Below are 25312 nucleotides of genomic sequence, written 5' to 3' on the forward strand. Positions count from 1 at the left end.
GGGTATTTCATAACTTCACCCTTGAGGATTGTCTCTAATATCTTCCCAACCACTGATATCAGACTTATGTCTATAGTTCCCTTTTTCCTGTTTCCCACCTTTCTTGTACAGCGGAACTACATTTGCAGCCTTCCAATTCCCTGGAACCACACCAGAGTCTATTGATTTCTGGAAGATTGTCACCAACGGATTTTCAATTTCCAAAGCCACCTCTTTCAAAACCCACGTTTGTCTTTAATCCATTCAATTTATCTAGCACAATTTCTCTAGTAATCTTAACTGTATCCAACTCCACTCGCTGAGCCTGTCTGTCAGGGATATTACTAATGTCTTCCACAGTGAATACAGATGTAAAATATTGATTTAATTCTTCTGCCATATCTTTGTAACCCATTATAATTTCCTCAGCATCGTTTTCTATTGGTCCTGTGACAACATGTGTCTCTCTTTTATTCTTTATATATTTTTTAAAAATGATCTCTTTTTATATTGTTTGCCAATCTCCTTTCATAACTCATCTTTTCTTTCCTTATGACCTTTATTTCTTGATGTAAGTTTTTAAAGGAATCCCAGTCCTCTGATTTCCCATTAGTTTTAGCTTCCCAATATGCCCTCCCCTCGTTGTGTGCACGGTTTCATAATTCCAAAGGGAATGGGCCAATGACAATTTTTCTTGAGCACAATATTTCAGTAACAATTGGGTCTAGAGCAGTGATTCTTAACCTTCCCTTCCCACTCACATACCACCTTAAGCAATCCCTTACTAATCACAGAGCACCAATGACATATGGATTACTTAAAGTGGTATGTGAGTGGAAAGAAAAAGGTTGAGAATCACTGATCTAAATGTAAATTACTGACGTTCATGACTTCCTTACAGTTGTGGAAGCAATGATGAAGGTGACTGGCTAGAGGGAATTAAGAAGATGATATAGAGTAAGGAATTCCATTATCTTTAAATTCCAGGATGATTCTAGATGAGTGAACAAGTTTGACATGTGTTTTATATGCTTGTGCAAGATCCTGCTATGATCAGGGAAATCAATTTCTATCATTTCCATTCTATGCATCTAGACCTAAGAGAACAGAAATTGAATTAAAAAAAAAATTCAAAAATTAAATTGAAATTTTACACTTTATATGTGGACGTTTAGTACGGTAAGAGGCCCTTTCGGCCCATGAGCCCATTAACCTACAGCCTGTGTATGCTTTGAAAGGTGGGAAACCGGAGTGCCCAGAGGAAACCCACGCAGACATGGGGAAAATGTACAGTCTCTTTACAGACAGCGCCGCATTGGATTTCGGTTGCAGACACTATAATAGCGTTGCACTAACCACTACACTACGTTAGATTGAGATGTAAATGCTCTTCTTCGAGTGTAGACCTTTGAAGCTGCTTGAGAATATGGTTAAGATGACATGAATAAAGGATCAAATTATAATCTTGGAACTATCAGTAAATATTGAAAGTTGAAAAGATGGGAGGTAGATAAGAAAGTGGCCTAGTGGGAATAAGTAGGCCACAATAAAGAGTCAGGTCATTAGGATGCAATGAATTTGATTGGAAGAAGAGATCAGGAATGATAGGGAGTATAATTTATAGGAGAGAACAAGAAGAATTCTATGGAGGTTGAGTCAACATCCATCCCAGTAGCTACCAGTATCCCTCACCATATTAGTGTAATGATTAATGAAGGAAATCGGTTATGTTTTTTAGACTGCAGGCATGTAACAGTGCAATCAAGAAATTTTGTTGCTAAATGGGCAGTCTAAAAAGGAATGTGCAGGAATTTTGGAGTTAATTCCTGCTCCACGATTTAACCTGCAGGACCCCTAAAACTTTTTGGAGGAAGCCATTAAAGGTTAAAACCTTATGTTTTTGATTCTTAGCTAATTTTGTGCCTGTCTCTTTAAGAGAACCATTATTTGTAGTGTTAGCATTATGACTATGATGTAATATTCCGTAATATCTCCCCAGACTAATGGCTTGCATCTTTGTTCTACAAGATGTGAAGGAAGTGTGAGCATGAGAATTATTTCTTTGAACTTTTGTATCTCTTTAAGTTTTTGTATCTCTATATATCTTTGTTATTCATTGTTATGAAAGTCTCGTTGTGAAGCTACGCAAAATGTTTATGTTTTATCAGTAAATTAAAACTTCATAAAGTAACAGCCACAGAGTTTGATTTGTTGGATTAAAGAGATCGAAATTTGGGATATCGGTGCTCATGCTTTGGAAGATGATACTCTGAAATTAGGATATATTAGAATAATGAAAGTGTCATCTATAAAGCATACAGGGTAAATCGTACCGGAAAAATTTGTTGACCGACATGCACTTAACTGTATGTCCAGCCACCGGGACTGTTGCAGTCAGATACTTGCAGTCTAAAAAGGCGCCCAGTGTGAATGACCACACGGGCAGTAATTATGTTATTTTTTTCCGTTATTTTCCAGACATTGCAGTCTAGAAAACATAAGTAAATATACGTTGCTTTTGTAGCACTTGAATGGGCTAAGGAGGTCAAGGAATTTAAGCAAAAGATGGAAGTTGATAGAACAACAACAAATGTTCAAAGTTCCAAAAAAAAAGATTGATCCAGGGGTGATTTGGCGATTAAAAATCAAATCACATGCAACATTATGGGTGAACAAAGGGGTGAAATGTTAAATGAAGTGGAGAGTCTTCATTGAGGGAAGGCAGTCATAACTTTTCAGCAAGGGTTTTGTTAATCATGTTCAACAACTGCACAGTTAGTAAGAATGTCCTTTCATTCATTCATTTTTTTTGGACCTGAGCTTTGCTGGCATATTTTGTAAAATTCCCAAATGGAACCATTTCTAGTGAAGATAATTGTACAGCACTGTTTGTTTGACATTTTCAGGATTTAGATCCAGCAAAGATGAAGATCTTGTGATACATTTCCAGATCAGGAATGTTAACAAATTAAGAGTAGTGGGTGATCAACTACAAGAATGTCTTGTACATGGTACACACTGCAACCACTGGTATTAGTCAAGGTCTGACAATAATGTGGTGGATAGACTGTAGTTGTACTTGTCTATGTGTGTGGGGAAGGCCATTACAATCTTGACTTGCATCTTGTGGATGTTAGAAAGACCTTTGTCAGGGTGTGAATCATAATCCACAGGATATGTAGCCACTGACCTATTTATAGCCACTGTATTTAGGTGAATAATCCAGTTGATTTTCTTGTCAATGGTGACCCCATGATATTGCTGATGGAAGACCTGACAATGATAATCCTGTTGAATTTCAAAGGTAGATGGTTAGAGCCTATTTTTTAGAAATAATTATTACTTGGCACTTACATTGAAAAAAACTTTTGTCACTTCTCTGCTCATTCCTGAATATTTAGATCTTGCTGCATGAAAGAATGGGTGACTTCATTGGCAAAGAAGTTAAAAAAACAAATTGAATAGTGTGTAATCATCAATGGATATTCACATTTCTTATCATATGCTTAGAACATCAAACATTTCAAGTTCGAGTTTATTATCACTAGATTGTACAAATACAAGCCGATGAAACATATACCCTTTTTACACTGAAAACCCGCATTATCGCCGTAAACATGGCCCGTCTCTGGAAGCCGGCTAGCTTGTTCACAGAGAACAGAAGAAATGCCGGGTCGATGAATCCTCTTACACAGCAATCTGGCTTCCCGGAGCAAAAGAGGCAGTGTTGGCGTCTAGTGTGATGTAAAACATATGTATCGGCAGTGACATTGCTCTGTACACAATAATGGTGTATTTTGTTTTAATGTATCGCTCTAATTAAAGAATAGGTATGTGGTAAATTCTTATGGAAATGAAGACTAGTGATAGTCGGCTGTACGCTTACATATGAATAAATTGCCTTTGGTGAGATACTACAGCTACCTTGCACAGTTCAATGTGTTTTTCTTAATATAGTTTTTTGTTCTTAAAACCTTTATTCAAAATCCATTTACACTTAAAAAATTATAGTTTTTTGTTCTTAAATCCTTTATTCAAAACTTATACTGAAAAAAAACATTACTGCAATGAACATAGGTGAAAGCACACTGGGCTTGAAGAATGAAAGTGCTCTAAAATTAATCAGTGGATGGTGAGGATGATGGAGATACTAAAGGGATACCTGGGGCATTGGGAGCTCGGATGTGCGGGCAGTCGGGGCGACGGGAGCTCATATGCGTGGGTGTTCAGGGCGTCGGGAGTTCGGCTATATGGGCAGCCTGGGACCATGGATTTACATCACACACATAAGACATTATCATGATATCATCTTCCCTTCCCGTTTCGACCTGGCAACACGGCTCGCCCTTTTAGACTGGCCCCGCTTCCCCTCTGACACTACATACTTTGGCGGATGGAAGCCTGGTCAGTTCAGACCCCATCCACCTTCTATGTGTTCACACAAGTAGGTGAACCATCCAAAAGGCAGATAATACCCAACTTGAATCCTCTGTGTAAAAGGGGTATAAAAAGGATAAGTGTTCTCTGGCCCTCAGTGCAAAGACATGCAAACACACATGCAGAAAAACGAAAAATATCCAGTACACAGATAAATATATAAAAATAAATAAATATTGTTTAATAAATTGTGGGGTTTGTATGAGCAGTTAATTCAGCCGTTCAGCAGTCTCACCATCTGTGGGAAGAAGTTGTTTCTCTGTCTGGTGGTTCTGGCTCTGATATTCTTGGATCTCTTTCCCAATGGGTGTAGCTGAAAGATGCTGTGTGCAGGGTGGTAGAGGTCCTCAATGATTTTTTGAGCACTCTTCAAACAACGCTCCCAGTAGATCACATCAATGGGGATCATTGAAGAAACCCCAATGATCCTCGCTGCCTCTCTTATAGTCCTGTGAATTTACCTCCAATGCAATGCTCTACTGCAACCGTACCACAATGATGTAGCCAGCCAGGATGCTCTCAATAGAGCTCCTGTAGAAAGTTGAGAGGATGGTGGCTGGTAACCTTGGCTGTCATCTCAGGAAGTACAGTTACTGTTGCACCATCCTGACAAGTGAGGAGATGTTGTGCGTCGATGATAGGTCACTAGGTAAGTGGACTCAATGAACAGAAAAGTGTCCGAGTAACTCCTTTGGAGGATACCAAGAGTATGTTAGCTGATTAAAAAGAGAAGCCTGTCATGGACAATTGAAGAGTGGGCAAAATTAAGAAGTATGAAAGCATGGATAATGATTTTTGAGGGCAGAACACCAAAATGGAAGAAATTAATGTGAACAATACAGTTCGTATAGCAATGAGCATCAACATTATTACAAGCTCCAGTGACCCAGGTTCAAATCCCTCGATGTCTGTAAGGAGTTTGTACATTTTTCTCATGTCCATGTGGCTTTCTTCTGGGTGCTCCAGTTTCCTCCCACATTCCAAAGAAGTATGCTAATATGTGACATGGGTGTATTTGGCTCATGGTCCAGAAGGGCCTATTACTGCACTGTATCTCTAAATTAAATTAAAAATGTATGCCTGCAGGAAAGAAGGAGCAGAAGAGGTAATTAAAAAAAAAGAAGGATCTTACTATGTTGTCACTGGTGTGGTCCTGTGCTAGGAGAAACTCAAGCTACATGGCACATAGTTGACTAACCACAGTTAGTAACCCAGTGCTGACAGCTATCTTGCATTTGGCCAAAAGGACTATTATTTCCTACTGAAGCAGATTGTTATCATTGATTGCTTATTTGATTGCGGAAGAAATAACCACTGGATTGATTCCTGAACACATGCACACTTTCTGGTAACGGCCACCGGTGAATAATAATTGAGGTTGGACTTCCAGGACAAGTTTTCTAAAAATAGTACTTTTATATACATTTGTAACTTTAAACAACTTAACATTGAGTATGCTCTGGAACACAGAAGATAAATAGGAAGTGCCTTATTTGTACAGAATTCATTCAGGAAATTATTATACTGAAAATTAAAACTAAATAAACGAGACACTATTCTTTTACTTTTGCGATCATCAGTAAACTCACCTAAACTTTCCATTTGTCCATCGCACCAGAAAAAGGACAAAGTGACATAATCTATTGCTGAGATACATGTCTAGACCCGGTGGGTTTTCAGTCTAAGTGCAAACTGATTTATTTTTGTTGGCATCTATCCTGCCAGAGAGTGGACCAGAGTAAAGATATTCAGGGAGAGCAGAGGTTTGCCAGATATCCTCTATGGCCTCTTGAAACCTCCAAGAATCGGTAGAAAAAGTAAGTGTTTGCAGCCATTTCTAAAGACAAAATACCTGGTCTTGTGATAGTTTGCATGAGGTTTTTATCTATTTGTTAATGAAAATTAATATCCCCCATGATTTCTAGTGACTGTTACTGACCCCTGAGGAATAAACTGCAAGGATTTATCAGAGATGGATTAGGAGGATTAGGAGAACATACAGAGCGGTGAAAATGTGATTTCAAAGGCTGCTTTAGTACCCCATGAACTGAAGTACAATGCATGAATGGAAAACAGAGGGGAACCTGTTGTCAGGTGAACTGCTGGTTTGCCAGACATTTCAGCAGGTTCAAACAGTTCTTCCAAGTGAAGCAATACTTCTCTTGTGAATCTGCAGGGGTCATCTACTGCATCCGGTGCACCTGCTGTGGACTCCTCTACATCGGAGAGACTGAGCGTAGACTGTGAAATCTCTTTGTTGAGCACCTCAGCACAATAGCGTGGATTTCACAGTGGCCACCCATTTCAATTCCCATCCCATTCCCTTGCCCATTGTCTCATGCACTGTCAGACTGAAACCACCCATGAATTGGAGGAACAACACCTCTCTTTTGTCTGGGCACCCTCCAACCAGATGGCATTAACATTGACTTCTCTGGCTTTCATTAAAACCCCCTCCCCCCTGTTTCCCCCCCCCCCCCTCCATCGCCTTTCCTCCAGCCCTGTCTCTCTCTTCCCTTTTCCCTCTATCTCCTTTCATAGAGTCAAAATCAGTTCTTACCTTTCCAATTAATCCAATTTAATCCAATTAAATCTTTTTGATTGTTGATCTGAACTCTACTCCCTGCCATTCTTTAGTCTTCATCAGCTAGCCTGTTTTTTTGCCAATACCTTGGGCTCAGGCCCAAAACATTGGTAATATATCTTTACCTCTGATGGATGCTACGAGACCTGCTGAGTTCCTCCAGCATTTTTGTGATTTTACAACAATCAGAGCATTGCCAGACTTTTGTGTTTCACAAGTGAAGGATGTTGTCTGTTCCACATATGACAGCACTGCAGCAAGAAATTTTCTTGGCCCTATGTCCAGGCAGTGCAATTCGCTGAACTACCCAAATTAACAACTTATTTGTTTAAATTCTGTCAGACCATATGACTAAGAGAAAGATCAGATAGATTATTTGGCATGTAGCTTGGCATTAAGACTTGTCTGGGATGTAGACAATTATGACTTGGGAATTAGTCAGCTTTCAACTCTATAAATTTACAACTTGGTGATGGATAACAATTTCCGTTTTTTCCACCTTTATGCTTGTCCCTTGGACCTGTGGATTGTTATGTGCAGAATATCTTTCTGAGAGAAGGCCGAACCAAAGAATATACAGTATTCAATTAATCTGCCATTTCCCTGTTCCTTTGATTCTGGTTGTAAGGAACTGACATTTGCTTTAACTAATCTCTTTCTTACACACAGTATCTGCAGTTTCATCTTTTCTCTTGAATTCTATTTTCTCCCTTCCAATTTGACCCTTTGTCTCCCAGTCCTCATGTTTGCCACTTTCCCAAGTTAATTTTTATGCCGCTACTTTGGTTTTCATGCAGTTGAGCTACCTTCTCTGTTTTATTTTTATGGCAAATATGGATGTGCCGCTCCTCTTCACGATCTTCAAATATACCCATTGTCTATCTACTTATCAACCCATTAACCCCACTCCTTCAGTCTTGTGTTCCCAATTCAGGCCTCATATCACTCTTTAAGTTTTGGACCCAAGTCTCTGAATTGGTCTCATTCTCCAGTGAAAAATTCCACCATATTGAGGTCTCTCTCCCCCCTGAGGCTTCACACAACAAGGATACTAATTAATCCTGAATCATTGAACCACAGCCAGGCTTGGATTACCTGCTTTTTTGTTTGTTCCCAGACATCGGCGAAGACTGCCATCCCTGACACAGGCCAAGACATCCTCTTCCATTGTATCTCCATAAGTGTGTTTCTCCAAATCTACCTGAATACTAAACTCACCCATGTTAACTGCTGCACCTTTAGAGCATGCTTTCCTTATTTCTTGTTTGATGACGTCCACAATCTCGCCACTACTGTTCCCACTAATATTCTTTTTGCCCTCTGATGTCCCACATCTTGACCCAAAGAGATTCCACATTAAGGAAGATGATGCCTTTCCTCACAATTGTGTTAACAGCCTCTTTAATAGCAATCCTACCACCCCTTCTTTACCACGGGCAGTGAAACTGCTGAATGATTGATGGACTGCTCATACAAACCCTTTGTGACTCTGATACTTATTTAACAATATTTATTTTGTTTACTATTTGTATGTACATACTGTGCACATGCATCATTTCTCTGTATGTGTTAGGTCTGTATATGCGAGTGTAGCGATTTACACTAAGGACAGGAGAACACTGTTGCATTGGGTTGCACTTGTGCGATTGGATGATAAATCAATTTGAACTTGAACTTACCTTTCAGTATATCCTTTGTAAATGTTGAGTACCCTTGAATATTATGTTCCCAACACTGATCACCTGGAGCTTAGAAGACAGAACTAGTTATGTAATATGGCCCAGAAATACCTATGCACCCTGCAATATACACTGGAATGACATTGGTGTGGTAAGATGCCTATTTTCAGATTTGAAGATACAGCAACTCCTCTCTCAAGTCCAGGCTCAAGAGGTGAGGTTCAGGCCCGACTAGATCTGTTTTCAATGTCTGATGGCAGCAACTGATTACTGCAAATGAGAGGATGGTTTTGGATGGTTCTGAATCCCACAGATCCTCAGCATATAGAAGAGGCTGGGGATGCATGTAATTTAGAAGAATAGAAGAGAAAGGGAACAAGAAGGGAAGGAGTCAGGGGGATGCTGTCAAGGACTGGTTCAAAGAGCAGCATTGGTGTTAAGGATTTGAAGCAGCATTGCCTGGAAATAGGGAGTGACATGGAAGAATGGGAACAACATGGATGGGAATGGAAAATGGGAGAGGATGGCATCATTGTTGAAAGGAAGAGATCATGTTTGGAGCTTAGCTTTGAAATGTAAAGTCATGGGGAATTCAGGGAAGACACAAGTTTGTGGTCAAGTGGTGAGGTGAAGGGGACTCAGCTGTAGAAATCCACACAGGGAACTAGTCAACTTGCTCCATCGTGCCCATGCTGGGCAAAAACTTAACTTTAAATTAGTCCCACTTCTTAGCTCTATTACTGTGCAGAAAGCACAGAGATTCCAATCTGTAGCAACATAGCCTGACAGAACTCTCAATCTGCCATCACATCCAAATGGATCCCGGTGCACTAGGAAACATGGCAGGGCACACCAGCAGAAGGATCAAGCCCAGCCAAGTTCAACAACACTATGAGAAGAAGGCAGGCTTCAAGCCAGTTGTAAGAAAGTGGAATGAGTTATATTTTCCAAGATCAATGGATCACAATAAAATACATATGTAATTCACTGCTATGATTTCCAGCTAATTTAAATAAAGGCAAGAATGCAAACTGGTGCTTGAAATCTCCCTGACAACAGTTTACCAGAAGTTCCTTTCTCTGACCAATATAATCATCTGAGAAGTAATTGACCTCTAGCACATTCTGGCTTTGGTTCAGCAGTCTGGGTGTCTGGCATCAGGCACAATTGGTGCACTTGAATGATTAAACAAAACTGCAGATGCTGGAGATGATAAATGAAAACAGAAACTGTTGGAAGTACTCAGTAGAACAGGCAGCATCAATGAAGACGATGTTGCTTTCTAGCAAGTTCTGGGTTGGATCGAAAGTTTAACATTTGACAATGGATCAATGAAAAAGGATTTTTAATCATTTTCATAGATGGTTTCTACAACCTAGATTCAACATTATCCCAATTTTAAAGCAATAATGGAACCAAGAGGAAATGACAAATAATTTTACATGAACGAGCAATTTTGGTCAGCCCTTTCTAATTGCAGTGAGTCTCCTAGTGCTCTGGACAGCAGCGACCATCCTTCAAAGCACTGAGCTGAAACTCACTTCACTTTTAACATGCTGATGTGAAGGATCATTGATTCAAACAGCTATAACAAAGTAAGCATATGAGTTAAATGAAGCATGAACTGTTGCTATGGATCTGACAGTATAAATTATGGCAAGTGATCAGTAATTGTAACTCGAAAAAAAAAATTGAGGTTTTGTGTTTTAAGCTCATAAACATCTAAACATGTTCATTTTCTCATATCTTTGGAATTTTTGGTTTAAACTTTGCTGAATGTTATTGATTTACTTTTATGAAAGGTTGGGGTGTTGTTGGGATGGTGGTGGATATCCTGGCATGAGTGGAAAAAGATAGCCTCAAAAAAATTTATAAAAACCACTGATAATAAAACAATATGACTGGGTGGGGGGGGGTCAAACCACAGCTCATGAGCCACATGCTCTTTGATATATAATGTGTGGCTCACAGAAATATGTCGGCTGAGATAGGAATCGTATGAACTGGTGTTCACAGTGGTAGTGTTAGTGGGTGTGGCTTGCGATTGAAAATGTTTGGTGTATATATATATATATATATATATATATATCTTTGTGTGTAAAAGTCAACCCCTAAAGCACAACAGGAGTTGAGCTGAACCAACAGAACTGTTTAATAGAATCTTCGCAAGAGTTTAAATAATTACAGTTGGCCCACTATCACAATCACTGGACCTCTGAAGTCACATGCCTCCCAAAGTTCTTCGTGGGCCCTGGCCATCGGGAATTCCTGATCCTGTGGGGGCCTGCAGCTATGGACACTGTTTGATAATGGAGTGGTGAGTTTGCCCCCCCCCCCACCCCCCCAAATTTTCGGCTCAAGCCACACGCCGTCTAGAACTCCCAACGCCTTGACCACGGACTCTCCCCAAGGTCCTGGACGTCTACCCATCCTACCATTGGATGCTGTGACTGCCATCTCACGCCCAAGCCCAGGTCACCTGCCCATTAGAGCTGAAGCCCCAACCGGAGACTCTCGCCTAAGCCCCGGCTGCCCATGCACCTGAGCTTTGTTGCCCCAAACACAGAATCTCACCCAGACTCTAGCCGCTCGCCCGTCGGAGCTCCCATTGCCCTGAATGTAGACTTACCATTCGGTCCTGCCTGCCTGCCCATCCGAGTTCCCAGTGGCGTGAAAGTTAACGTGCCACTCGGTCCCGGTCATCTGCCCATCCCATCTGAGCTCCCTATACCCTGAACACATTGAAACTAATATAAATTAGCAGTTTAATAACTACATACATATTAATAAATATTGTGATGAACATCCTTTTCTTAATATTTTGAATTTTTTTGTAATAAAATGTGCATGTAAGAGCAAAATCTTGCATGTAATATGTTTTCATATCTTGCAGCTCTCAAACATCTGAAGTTTATCCTATGTGGCTCTTAATGTTAAGCAAGTTTGGGCTCCCCTGCAATATGATTAATTTTTTTTGCCAATTCAGCCCTATGAGTCTGTGCCACCCAAATTACACCCCATTAACCTACACCCCAGTATGTTTTTGAAGGGTGGGAGGAAACCGAAGTCTCTGGAGGAAATTGTACAAGCTCCGTATAGAGAGCACGGGATTCTAACCCAAGTTCGGTCCCGAGCTGGTGCTACAAAGGTGTGGCGCTAACCACTACACCAATCATACCACCCATGTGCTAACTGCTTTGGATGAAAGACCCAATACACCACCCAGAAAATGCTGAGGAACTCAACAGGTGTGACAGCATGTATGGAAGGCAACAGACAGTCCATGTTTTTGGCAACATTGACCATCTATTGGCTTCTTTGGATGCTGCCTGACGTGATGAGTTGCTCCAGCATTTGGTGTGTTGTTCCAGCAACTGCACTCTTTTTTGTTTGCCTCCAAAAAAGGTCATCTTCAGGTTGGCCATAAACATGATAATTTTATTAATTTTCTCATGCCCCTTAATTGAAGATGCTCACATGCAGAGATAGGACACAAATAGGCTGAAATGAAGAAGGATTTTTCTCATTTTACTCAGGTGTCATTTTTTCCAGACCTATCTGTCATGATGAGTTCCAATTATAATCATCACTGAGACCCCCTGAAGGCATGTCTTGCCATTTGCAAGAATTCATTTGTCATTTCAATAATTTTTAAAACATTCAATCCTTCAGCAATAATTCTCTTAGGAAACAGGTTACTTCTAAAAATATAAATGATGTGCCAAAATTCATTAACAACAGTTTGTCTTTTTACACATAATCAATCTGTTGCTCTCAAAACAATGACATTTCATAGAATTGTTCTTTGAAATATGCTGTTGCTTTCAATATTGTTATTTTTAGTAAATACAATTAATGTAAAATTTGGGGTGCAATGCACCAAGTCACGCAGTATCTTTAGGAAGTCGAGGTTAACCAACCTTTCAGGCCTGAGCTCTTCATTAAGGTACAGGCAAGAAGCTCGCAGGTGCCTCAATAAAAGGTGGAGGCAGGAGAGGAGGGAGGAAGTGGCTAGGGGAGGAGTACATGCTAGCAAATAATAGGTCACAGGTGGGTATGGGTGAGAGGGTAGAAGAGGAATATAAAGCTGAGAAGTGATAGGGATTGGAGGTAGCTCTATGGGGAGGGAAGTGAAGGGGTTGGGGAGATGGAGGAAATGAGACAGAGATAAGGAAAGAGAGAGATACAGGGAAGGGTTTTAATGGAAACCAGAGGTTGATGTTATGCCATCTGGTGGAGAGTGTCCAGACGAAATCAGGTGCTGTTCCTCCAATTTGTAGGTAGCCTCATTTTTGGCAGTGCATAAGGCCATGGATTGACATGTCAGTGTGGGTATGGTGTGTGGAATTAAAATGGTTGGTCACAGAGAGGTCCCTGTTATTGCAGTGGGCAGAGAGAAGGGGCTCAAGGAAGGAGCTCCCAGTCTGTGTCCAGTCTCTCCGATGTAAAAGAGGCTAGAACTGGAGCACCAGATAAAGTAGATGAACCCTGCAGATTCACAAGTGAAGACTTTCCTATTAACTCCAGATCTGATATTCTTGTTTGGTTCTTGCCATTCCTGATGAAAGTTTTTTTTTAGCATGAACTATCAAGCATCCGTGGCTTTCCTTGAATGCTGTCTAATCTGCTGAGCTCCTCCAGCACTTTATGAGTTGTAACATTTTTTTACAGTTGCATTTTGGATTCAAGGGCAGGATTTTCCAAACCCAAACATGGCTTTTGATATCTTGATCTGCAATGTGAGATAAAGGGAGAGGAAGGTTCCACGGAAGCAGAGTATCTGATAATGGAGGACCAGAGCAGGGGAAAAGAACAGGTTCAAAGTTTCTTCATCTCAAAGCAAGGGGGGATGTTGAGGTGGAGCTCTGCTAAAGTGGAAGGTCAGTTGAGAAAGTAAGAGGGAATATCAGAATGCCCGATCCCAAGCAGGGGAAACATTTAGAGTGATTAAGGTGGATTGTGGAGTTGGAAAAAATGTTAACAAATGTGACCAGATGTGCCAAAAAATATCTAGTTATTTTTCACATCCTTCTTAAAATCTGCGGCACATGAGACCACCACAAATTCAACTAGAGGGGATAGTAATGTTATTGAATATCACTGGTCATGTTAAAGTTACAATTGCACTTTCAATTTGTCATCTTATGATCAGAAACATGCATAAAATAAATTATAAATATTAATTCAATTACACTGCTTTTGGTATGATGAGCCAAATTTGACAGGCATTGATGGATGCCAAAAGATGCAAGCCAATGTATTTTTTTTACACAAGCTTAAAGCTTTGGGATGGGCAAATCCCTTAACTTGTTTAAATCAACTTCCATCTCCTTTCAAATAGTATTCAGGACACCAATGAAAATGTGGGGGTGTGGATGTTGATTGAAGACTGGATTAGCTCGTCTCATTGGTTGAATTAGTGATAAAGGGCTAATGTTCTGCTCAATTAATCATATCCTGGAATGATACTCAGGACAGAAAGAGAAATACAGTAAATGGTTGAACAAAATAAACTTATATGGCAGTGGTTCTCAACCTTTTTCTTTCCATTCACATAACACTTTAAGTATCCCTATGCCATAGGTGCTCTCTGATTAGTAAGGGATTGCTTAAGGTGGTATGTGGGAGGAAAGAAAAAGTTTAAAAGCCACTGTTTTAATTGTACCTAATTGACTCATTATGTGCACAGTTTCATAACTCCAAAGGAAATGGGCCAATGACAATTTTTCTCAAGCAAAATATTTCAGTAACAATTGGGTTCTCAACCTTCCCTTCCCATCCACATTACCATGTTCAGCAACCCCTTACTAATCATAGAGCACCAATGACATAGGGAATGCTTAAAGTGGTATGTGAGTGGAAAGAAAAATGTTGAGAACTACTGTTATATGGTCTTTGAAACATGAAGCAGGATCAAATTTCTCATCCTCACATTTCTTATTTCTATGTGTTTGATTTCTGGTTAACTACCTCTTTGCTCCTTTATCTAAAATGAGATTGTTGTCTTTTATTTTTAAGCTGCATTTTGGGGAGACATTGCCTTAGATGAAGAAGACTTGCAACTCTTTCAGATTGACAGGACAATTGATTTATCAAGGCACATCTTAGACAGAATTGGGCACACAACAGGTAAAGTATGTTACATGCATAAAAGCAATGTATTTTTCAATTGAAGCCATCCAACAAACTAAACCATCACCCTGACATTTCCAGAGTCTGAACTGCTGAGAATGCATTTCAGTGCCAACTCTTATTTAGAAAACTATAGCAGTTAAACACAATTAGCTGTTCTGCAACATATCTCTCACTTAAATTGTTCGCAACCTCCTTTGAAAATAACATGGTGACATTTTTTTGCTGTTGGAAATGTGCATTCATGTGTCACAGAGGAACTCTTGTGCTATTCCTGCAGGTCTTCACTATGTTCACCCTATAGATAAGGAGCATTTCAGATGGGATTGCTGCACTGTGCTTATCTCATTTGGGGCAGAAGTAGACCCAACTGTCTTGAACCTGGAGACACCCACTGTGCATGTGCAGACATTGACGAGGCAAACCTTGCATCTGTCATAGCTCCTGAGTCCAGATTCATTGGCAAATGACCTGGGGTAACTTTTTTTGGAAAATTGAATATTATCAAGTGATTTTTCATTTGAGAGAGGAAGTGTAATTAATTAACAAAAGAGGAGGTAAAATAAAAATTCTTGGATGTAAATTGAGTGCCATAAAATCTTTAAAATATCTTTGATTTTGAGGCCATTTTTATATTAGTTAAAAAGGTGTCAATCAATTACATCATATATACAATGCTGAGTGACTTGTGCATTGTTCGACATATGGAGGCTAATTATTATCTACTCTGAAGGTGAATTAATTGGAGGAAAATAATTTTCATGGTTTCTCTAACAGATGGACAACTTATACAACCATATGGCGAAGATTTATTCTTTTGAGAGGTTATTACTTACTGCAGCACTGAATTAAAAATCATGCATGTGCAAACTGAAGAATACAGTGTTAATCACTGCCTTGTTGATTAGCAACATATAAAGCCCAATTCACCTTCTCTCTTTCTTATGAATGTTTTGGTGTCCTGATCAAAATTCATTCCAAAACCTGAATTTCTAATATAGACATAAGATTTTGGATGTCATGGGGGGTCATTTATGACTCACTTTCTTACTTTATAATTTCATCTTTGGGTAATTAAATTGTCTGACTCGTATCTTTCCATGTTATTTTATTTTAATATTAATCACATATAGCATCTGATAATGCTGTTAGGCAGGGGTTTGAGTTTTTCTCCTTTATTTCTTTCCTCTTTTTAATTTTTTTCCTCTTCTCATCCTCTTTGTCATTAGTTCTTTTTTTTATATATATCTATATATATATTTTTTTTAAGCAGTCCTTGTACCTCTTCTTTGGTGCACCTCTGTCTCGGTGGCCAGTGGAGAGCTCGCCATAGAACACGATCTTGGGAAGGCGATGGCCCTCCATTCTGGAGACGTGACCCACCCAGCTCAGTTGGGTGCTTAAAGAAATCTCTTGGTGCCTGCCACATTGACCACCGCCAGTGGGCTGATATTGCCTCCAACCGTGCATCTTGGCGCCTCACAGTTCGGCGGGCAGCAACCTCCTTTGAAGAAGACCGTAGAGCCCACCTCACTGACAAAAGACAAAGGAGGAAAAACCCAACACCCAACCCCAACCAACCAATTTTCCCTTGCAACCGCTGCAACCGTGCCTGCCTGTCTCGCATCGGACTTGTCAGTCACCAACGAGCCTGCAGCAGACGTGGACATACCCCTCCATAAATCTTTGTCCGCGAAGCCAAGCCAAAGAAAGAATATATATATATAAAATACTTGGAATAAGAATTATGAATATGATTTAAAATGTATATATTTTTGTTACACTGAATTAATTATTAATTCTATATAATTATCCATATAATTTTATTTAATTATATTATCAGTACATGTTCTATATTAAAATTAATAAAAATATTTTAAAAAGAAAATAATATTTATCCCAAAATCAACATAGGCCCACATTTCCTCTCATAGTTGTTATTGAGATTTTACTCTTTGTGAATTGACAGGCACATTATCTTATAAAATAGCAACCGTAATGTTTTTAAAAATCTATATTTTGTGCATTGCTGTTTGAAAGTTGTAAACATGCAGTGCAAAGGGCAATTTTTTCTAAATATAAATTTCTAGGCATAAAAACAGCTATTTTTATTCAGCCAGCATTGACCACAAATATTTCACTGCTACAGGTTGCTAACCTAACTGTATATTTTTTCTGGATTCTAGTTCAGTAATTTGACGCTGATCTATTGAGCACCTAACAGTTCACAGGGATCTTTCTGTAAGCAGTTGATTCTGCAGACATGACAGTGGAAAAATATAATAAAATAATGCATGCATTTTTCACGTTGAAACATCTAAAAACACTTATTCTAATGATTGACGTGACATAGATGGAGAAATATTCTGTACCAATGTTCACCAAAAGCAATAAGAAATATGGGCAGTCACTTTATTTTAATAGATGTTGACAAAGGGAGGAACATGGACTCTTCTTCAATAGAGCCTTTTGTCAAGCTTACATCTCTTCCAAGGGATCCTTCTCACCTCCTCAGAGTAGTTCCAGAGAGACAGCAATGAAGCCCTCGTGTCCCTGTGGGATTATATTTTGTGTAACAAGAAGCAAACATGTGACCAGCTGAGTTTCATAGTCACAAAGTTTTCATTTTCATTCATAGCTTGTTCTGAACATCAATTTAAATGTTACTTTCTTTTGAATTTTCACAGGTGGGTCTGGAGAACATAGAGTTTATAAAAAGAAGGGAGCAGTTTATCAACTTATCGATCGGATACTACGATTGGGGGCAGGTATGATTCAACTTAATTATGTCAGTATATTGTTTTCACTCTTTTTGGTTAATTCACGGAAAAAGGAATTTATTTTTTTTAGTGTGCTTAAATTTTGTGGGCGTTGTGTGAGTATGAAGTTAGCCCCATCAGAAAATCAAAAAACTAGTCAAAACAAGTGTGCAGAAACACTGAAACAGAACTGAAGTGGTTCCAGATGACATTTGACTCGGCTCAATGAGCCTGCTGGCAACCTATTGTGCAGCCAGAAGGGCAGGGCTTCATCCATTAATGGCATATGGAAGAAAGGAAGAGCAGGGAGAAGGAGATAGTTCCTAGACTTAAAGGGTAATTAAAGTGTTCACAGCTTCAGTTTGTGGCAGAAGAGGAGTTCTGATTGGCAGGTGGTCCAAGAGATTGGATAGGATTCATTTCAGAAGAGCTTGACAGGAGTGAGAATCCCTGGACAATGGAGCAATCTCAAATGAAATTTTAAGACCTCCCTAAATGTGTCAATTTGAGCTTTCATGACATTTTCAAAACAACAGTTTCAAAACTGTTCTTTCATACTAGTGCCTACCCTGGTGTATGTGCAATATACAGGCACATGCGTACGCACAAATACATAAAATCTTTAAATGCACGATCATGTGCAATATTATTCAATAGCTTCCATTCAGACCAAGAGCACAATGAATAGGTGAAAACTTCTTGAGTGCTTTGCCTCAACAACCTGGGTCATCTTCTTGGGAAGAAGGGTAACTGGTGTTCAAACCACATTAGGAATGAAGTTTACATGAAATTTGTTGGGTATACTTATTGAGAAGGTTTTGTTGTGACCATTGGAAAGAAACTACCATTGAAATGACCACATCACTACTGATGAAAATATACACCATATTACCACCGACATGCTGCTCAATTCCAATCAAGGTGTCTTGTGTGCAGATTTTGCGTGCAACTTTCTTCTGTTTCGAATGTAACTTTCCTTCTACGCCAATACCAAGGCACAGAGGCGAAAGAGCAGAAGATGGAGCAGATAGAGGAGAAAAGAATAAAATTGTAGGACCAGCATGAACATGTGGCTGATCATAAACACCATCGTGTGTCATTCCAGCTACACCATCTCAGATAATAAAACAGAAATTGATGAGGGTAATAAATGCAGCAGGCTTTTCCACAGAACCTAGGTGAGACAAGAACAAGAAGACATGGGTTAAGAGTGAAAGGGGAAATGATTAAAGAGAATATTAGGGGGAACTCTTTCATGCAGAAAGTGGTGAGAATGTGGAACCAGTTGAAGTGGTGAATATGGGATCGGTTTTGAGATTTAAGAAAAATTTGGATAGGTTCATGGATGGGGAGGGGTATGGAGGGGCTATGGACCAGCTGCAGGTCATTGGGACTAGGCAGAATAATAGTTCAGCACAGATGAGATGGGCCAAAAGGCCTGTTTTTGTGCTGCCTTGTCTAATGGGTGTAAAATCCTGGAAACACTCAGAAGCATTTATGAAAATGGAAAATCAATGTATTAGATTGAAGACTCTTTGTCATAACTGGCCTACCTTCCACCAGAAATTGAGAGTTAATGTATTAGTTTGAAGACCCTTTTGCATAACTACCAGACCTTCCACCAGAAATGTTAACCTTGTTTCTCTTTCTGTGGACCCTGCCTGACTGTCAAAGTGTCTACAACATTTTCTGTTTTTACTTCAGAATTTTGGCACCTGCATTTAAACAAAAGACTAAATTCTACACATGAGAGGATTAATCTTGAGGGATATATGTCATTGGGAAATGTACCTGATATTAACAGGCAACCATCAGAGATGAGATTGGTTTTCCTATGTGGTAGGACTGGGGGTACTGATCTCACTCCGATTGAGATTGTTTTGACAAGGCAGATGCAAAGGCACAGTGTGATGGTAAGCACATTAGCTGACCTCTTTGCTGAATGCTGAAAAAGACAAGAAGTATGGGGAGGTTGATATTTATTGTCTGGCAGGAGATTGATAGAAGCCAGAGAGATCATCTGCTCTGGAGGTGATGTGCAGTTCTTTGCAAAGATTTAATGACAACCTTATCACACAATGGTCATTGGTTGAGGTGATGGTACAGAAAGAGTTCATTGTAAGATTCTTGGAAGTACAATTGCAATTGTCCTCATGACCTCCTTCCAAAATGTCACTCTTTTAGTGAAAATACGTGAAGAAGGGATTCCCAGATAAAGCAATGTGAAGTATAATGATCATTGATGGTGTTGATCAAGGAATGTCCCCAACACTCCTAACTCTGGGAAGTGGAAAGTGTTTGTTCTCTGAGAAGCAGGAGGAAACGTTGAATTGCTAACTTTAAAATAAAACAGCTCTGGACTTGTAATTTACCATGGACTGTATCAGCATTGAGATTTCATTGGTTCCAAAAAGTGTTGGTTTTGGGGGTGATCAACTGGTGACTCCAATATATTTTCTTTTTTCCTTTGTCACTTGTTTAATTTTATTTTACACAACATTTCCATTGAGCCTGCCCTGTTTCTGGGATCTTCTGTTATATTGTGGGTTTGTTGCAGCCCACCCACAATGAAGGAGGGTGCATCCAAATGTGCAGGACCACAATAAATTTGAACCTGACACTGCCCGTGAGCAGAGGTTATTTTCATTGATCAGCACAGTGCCAAGTTCTGTTGGCACAGTGGGAACCCACGAGCAGGAGCAAGGGGATACCATGTCATTGACCCACTGTACACCACAAAGTTACAGATATTATACAGCAGTTAATTGCTTTCCTGATTAATGGGACCTGATCTCCTGTAGTCAGAGACATGCAGCCACCCATCCTATTCTCTGCAAGGTGAAGAGCAGGGTCCAGAAACACCATTATTAGGGGTCTGAGAGTGCAGGTTAGTTGAACAAAGAGTCCCAGCAGGTTAATGCACTATTTCCCACCTGACGCGTTGGCTAATGTGTGGGTTCAGGACTTTGATGTCAACTCCATTTCACCACCTCCCCCCCCCCCCCCCCCACCCCACACACACACACACACACACACACACACACACACACACACACACACACACACACACACACACACACACACACACACACACACCTCCCCTAGAAGATCAGCAAGTCACTTCCTGTCACAACCTGTTAGGCAAGAGAGCCACCTATACTTCAGTGAATTATGCCAAATGCTGCTTCAGTGGTCTCAGGGCAGCAGTTGAGAGCCAGTCCTTTTGGAGCAAGAAAATCGTGTGGACTGAAAGGGGAAGGGGACTGCCTTCCTGACACTGCAGGGGAGATTGATGTAACATTTGGTCATCAAAACCCATCAGCATAATTTATGAATTAACTAACAGGGTCCTAACTCACTTTTATTTTGACAGCTAAATCTGGGTCAATGCAATATTAGCAGCCTCCACTCACTGGTAAAATCATCTTCTTCAGCAATGCATTTCTTCTGTAAAGTAATTCAACAAATTGCAGTTATTGAGTGCATGATATACCATTTAAAACACTGTGGATTAATAATATTTTTAAGAACAAAAAGTCTAAAAAAACACTTAGTAATTTTAAAAACAAATTCATTCCAGACAGTGATCAAAGTACCAACGACAGAGAAAAGAATAACTCAAAGATGTTCAGACAGAGCGAAAAGCGCAGAGTTCCCAGAGCCGCCACATCACGCTCAGAGAGAATTTGGCCTGGGGGAGTTATCCCCTATGTCATTGGAGGCAATTTCACTGGTGAGAGTTGTTGATGCTTGTTCAGATTTAAACTTTTTAAATTGCCTTTTGCGATATTATGCATTGCTCTTCCAAATGTTTCTTGAATTGCCACATGCCAACTTGTGTTTTCTTTCCATGCTTTTAATCCAGATAATGTAGATACTGATGTGATCTTTGAGGATCTGTGCTCTCTTACAACCTACATGAAGAAAGAAGGATTCAAATTACTATAGACTGTACAGTCTTTTGTTGTTAAACAGTAACTGCATCATTTGACAAATTTTTTGAATTGTTATTGATCTAAACTGAATTCAGAAAGACTCAAGAGTCAAGTGGTCTCAATAATGTCACCTATGAAAGATAATGAGGTCTCAGATTCATCAAGCTGTTCCAAAAGAGAGAGAACACTCAGCCCATTGTCAGCTCTGTCATTCGAATCATGACTGATGTACTCTTCCCTTCAACTCCATTTTCCTGCCTTTTTTCCATAACTTTGATTCCTCCACTAATCAAGAACCTATCAACATCTGTTTTAAATCTAACCCATGACTTGGACTCCACTGCCATCTGTGGCCTTGAATTTCCCAGATTCACCAACCTCTAACTGAAGAAATTTCTCCTCATCTCTTGTTCTAAAAGGATGTCCTTTTAATCTCAGTGTGTGCCCTCTGGTTCCAGACTCTCCCATTGCTGAAAATGTGTTTAGCTGGTTCAAGGTCAAATACATTCCAGTATTTCCTCACTGAAATAAATGTGTTAACTTTCTGGATCTCTCTGTCTTCCCCATTCTCATTAAATGGAATAGGGGCTTGCTCCGTCCACTCCATGTATTGCAGTGCCTCTGGGAATGGTAAGAAAAAAAAAGCCATGCTTATGATCAGAAGGTTAACGGGTGGGGATATGAATCTTTCATTTAGTACTGCTGAATTTATTATATTTTTATGTGGCTGGATAGTAGAATTTCCACTGTTAGGAATGGTTTATCCACACCTAGATTCTACCTGTCTCTACCCAGTGCTCAGACTTAATGGCAGGACTTGTGCTTGCAGTGGATAGCTTGTTCTTCAGGACAGTAATGCTGTTTGAACACGGGACAATGTCCAGGATCTTTTGCTGCTTGTATAGCTGATATTCCTCTTGAATAAATGGCTTCCTTCAGTGGTCTATATTGATGATGTTTTACATTTAATATTTGCAATTTTATTAAATATATACTTTTTAATATTTTCAGATGTCCTCATTCACCCTTGCATTAGCGACGAAAATGATCGTGCTGTTAGAGGGGCATTTTCTGCTGATATTGCTTTGACCCAGATTTTGTTGCCTATATACAGGCAAGTTTCAGTGAGGACTCTGTTGGTTAACAAGTGAAATTACACAGCAATTTATGGCGAGGGAGAAACACCCAGGAGATGGAAAACATTTCATTCCACAAATTCACATACCAAAGCATTTCAAGATGGTCTAGCAGTCAAAACATGGTGTGCTGGTCAGCACAGTGGCGGAGCTAGAAGAGCTGTTCCCTCACTCACATTAACAGATATTGGGATTCAATCCTGATCTCAGCTGTTGAGTCCGTGGATATTCTAAGTTCTCCCTGTGAACATGAGGGTTTCTACCAGATGCTCTGGTTTCCTCTTACATCTCAGAGATATGTAGTTCGGTAGATTGCAACACAACAGTAAGCTGCCCTTAGTGTGCAGGTGAGTGATGGGATAAGTGACAATAACAAAAATAGAATTAATTTCACGAGGTGGTTGATGGTCAACATGGACTTGATGGGGCCAAGAGTCTGCTTCCATGCCTTTTATCTTGATAATTTGATGATTTTGTAAGGTGCCTATACCAGGAAATCAGGGCCAATTTTAATATACTGAAAGTCAGTTATCTATTTGAAAGGGCATTACAAAGTTCTTTTTCAAGATGATGGTATCAGCCATATCCTCCTGTTGAAATGGTAATTAGTATTCTTTTCTTTTAAAACTATTTTTATTGAGTTGGAACATATAAGCATAAATACAGAATTGACGATTACATAATCATTCATTTGTATAGGAGTAAACATGCACAAAAAAAGAAAAAAGTAAATAAAACTACATCAATAATTGCTTAAAATACCTCAAAAACATTTAATTGAAATTATCTATGCCATCATGATAAAGTTATTTGTTGAAATAACTTGTATAAAATAAAGGAGGAAAAAACTAAAAACTAACTAATCTATCCACTCCCTCTAATCAAGGTTACCGTATAAATTAATTAAAAAAAAATCAATAATGTGGATTCGCTGGCAACCTCTGGAGAACAGGCAATGAATGACCAGAACATACAAGAATTGTTAATTCTTCCAATTATAAAAAAAATTCTAAGAATGGGCCCCACAATTTGATAAATTGAAACTTTCTACATTTTAATATTGTATCTCATTTTCTGTAAACTTAAATAGGACATTACATCATAGAACCACTGTGAATGAGTGGGGGATGAATCATCTTTCATTTCAATAAAATTGCTCATCTGGCTATCAACATGGTAAAAGCTAAAACTTTTTCCTGAGACACTGATAACTTTATCTGAATGACGAGAAATACTAAACAAAGTAATTAGTGGGCAAGATTCCAAATTAATCTTAAGAATCACTGATAAAGTTTGAAAAATGTCTTTTCAGAATCCCTCTAAATTTGGGCACATCCAAAATGTATGGATCAGGGAAGCTTCTTTTTCAACCGTCGTTGTTGGATGCAGGTTTCAAGGATTGGCATAGAATAGGTATTCAAAGTTTTAATGATCTCTTTATTCAAGATAATTTTGCCTCTTTCAAACAATTATCAGCTAAATTTAGTCTTTCTAATAGACACTTTTTAAGATATTTATAAATTAGACATTTTATTCAGTCTATGATTTTGGATTTTCTGTGAATTTCCAACACTAATATGCTTGGTCTTTTTTTTAATTTACGGTTTTGTTTTTATAATGAATTAACATCATGTATTTATTATAATTTATTGGATTTAAATTCCATTTCCATGGCTAGGATCAAGAACGAATGGGAATGAGATTTGAACACCATTTTTAGATGAAGATAGGTACTCTCAACTTAAAAAATATCTTATTTAATTTTTTTCTATACATGGAATTAATAAACTATTAAACAAACAAATATTGATTAAATTTAAAATTGCAATGATTACATGCTGATTTTATCCCCTCCTTATACCCCCTCCCAACTCAAAAATTATACAAATCTTCCTATACGCAGCTTGATTAATGATTCCTCATTTTGTGCAAGACACTGCTTATTACAATTTAAGGTGGTACTGTTATGAGCCCAGAGGACCCCAAAACCCAGCATCAATAGAAATTCACCAAGACAAATGGTTACGTAAACAAAAGTTACTTTTAATTATCCTTAAACATGAAAACAGGACTAAACTTTAACTTATTACTATTAACTTACTTAACCCGCTTCTAATTCCAAGCTCACATGTATATATAAGTTCAAAAAAAGTTATTTGATTCACAGTCAAATCTCACTCCTCCAAGTTCACAGGTATCAGCCATTTCTTAAACTCTGCGCAGAATTTACATTTATGAATTTCACCAGGCTTTGGTGCTTGAAAGGTAAATGGTTCCAACTCAGGAAGGTTCTTGTCACTTTTCAGAGAGAAATTTGTGGCTTGTTGGACACCCACAACTGATCCCTTTCGATCAGCTGCTTCAGTGTCTTGCTGAAGAAACTTGCCCCATCCGGGTTTTCCAGATGATAACACCTTTCTTTCAGGTCACCGCAGAGTTCCTTTTTGTTTCCCTTATTTCAAATGAAGCATTATGCAGCCAGACCTCTCCTCTTGTATGGACAACAATGGCTCTGACTATGCTGAACTAAGAATTCACAACCCATCTTCAAAATGGGATTTCAAACAAGCTTGCCTTCTTGTTCTGTTCCAGTCCCAGCTGCTAATATAGAACTGAATTATCTCTCCTCTCTGCCTCTCTCAGATAAAACCACATGACCTTCTTAGAACAG

The 25312-nt window shown here is 39.1% G+C and overlaps 1 protein-coding gene across 1 annotated transcript in view; it reads left to right on the top strand.

Moving 5' to 3' along the window:
- tll1 (tolloid-like 1) overlaps positions 1-25312 on the top strand; it is a 379792-nt gene that overhangs the window by 130485 nt on the left and 223995 nt on the right. The window contains exons 3-5 of the mRNA XM_069926140.1: positions 14698-14808; positions 17499-17579; positions 21151-21303. Of these exons, the coding sequence (XP_069782241.1) occupies positions 14698-14808; positions 17499-17579; positions 21151-21303 (345 nt within the window). The remainder of the gene's footprint in view (positions 1-14697; positions 14809-17498; positions 17580-21150; positions 21304-25312) is intronic.

The sequence above is a fragment of the Narcine bancroftii genome, chromosome 3 (assembly GCF_036971445.1).
Source record: "Narcine bancroftii isolate sNarBan1 chromosome 3, sNarBan1.hap1, whole genome shotgun sequence".
Taxonomy (NCBI): domain Eukaryota; kingdom Metazoa; phylum Chordata; class Chondrichthyes; order Torpediniformes; family Narcinidae; genus Narcine; species Narcine bancroftii.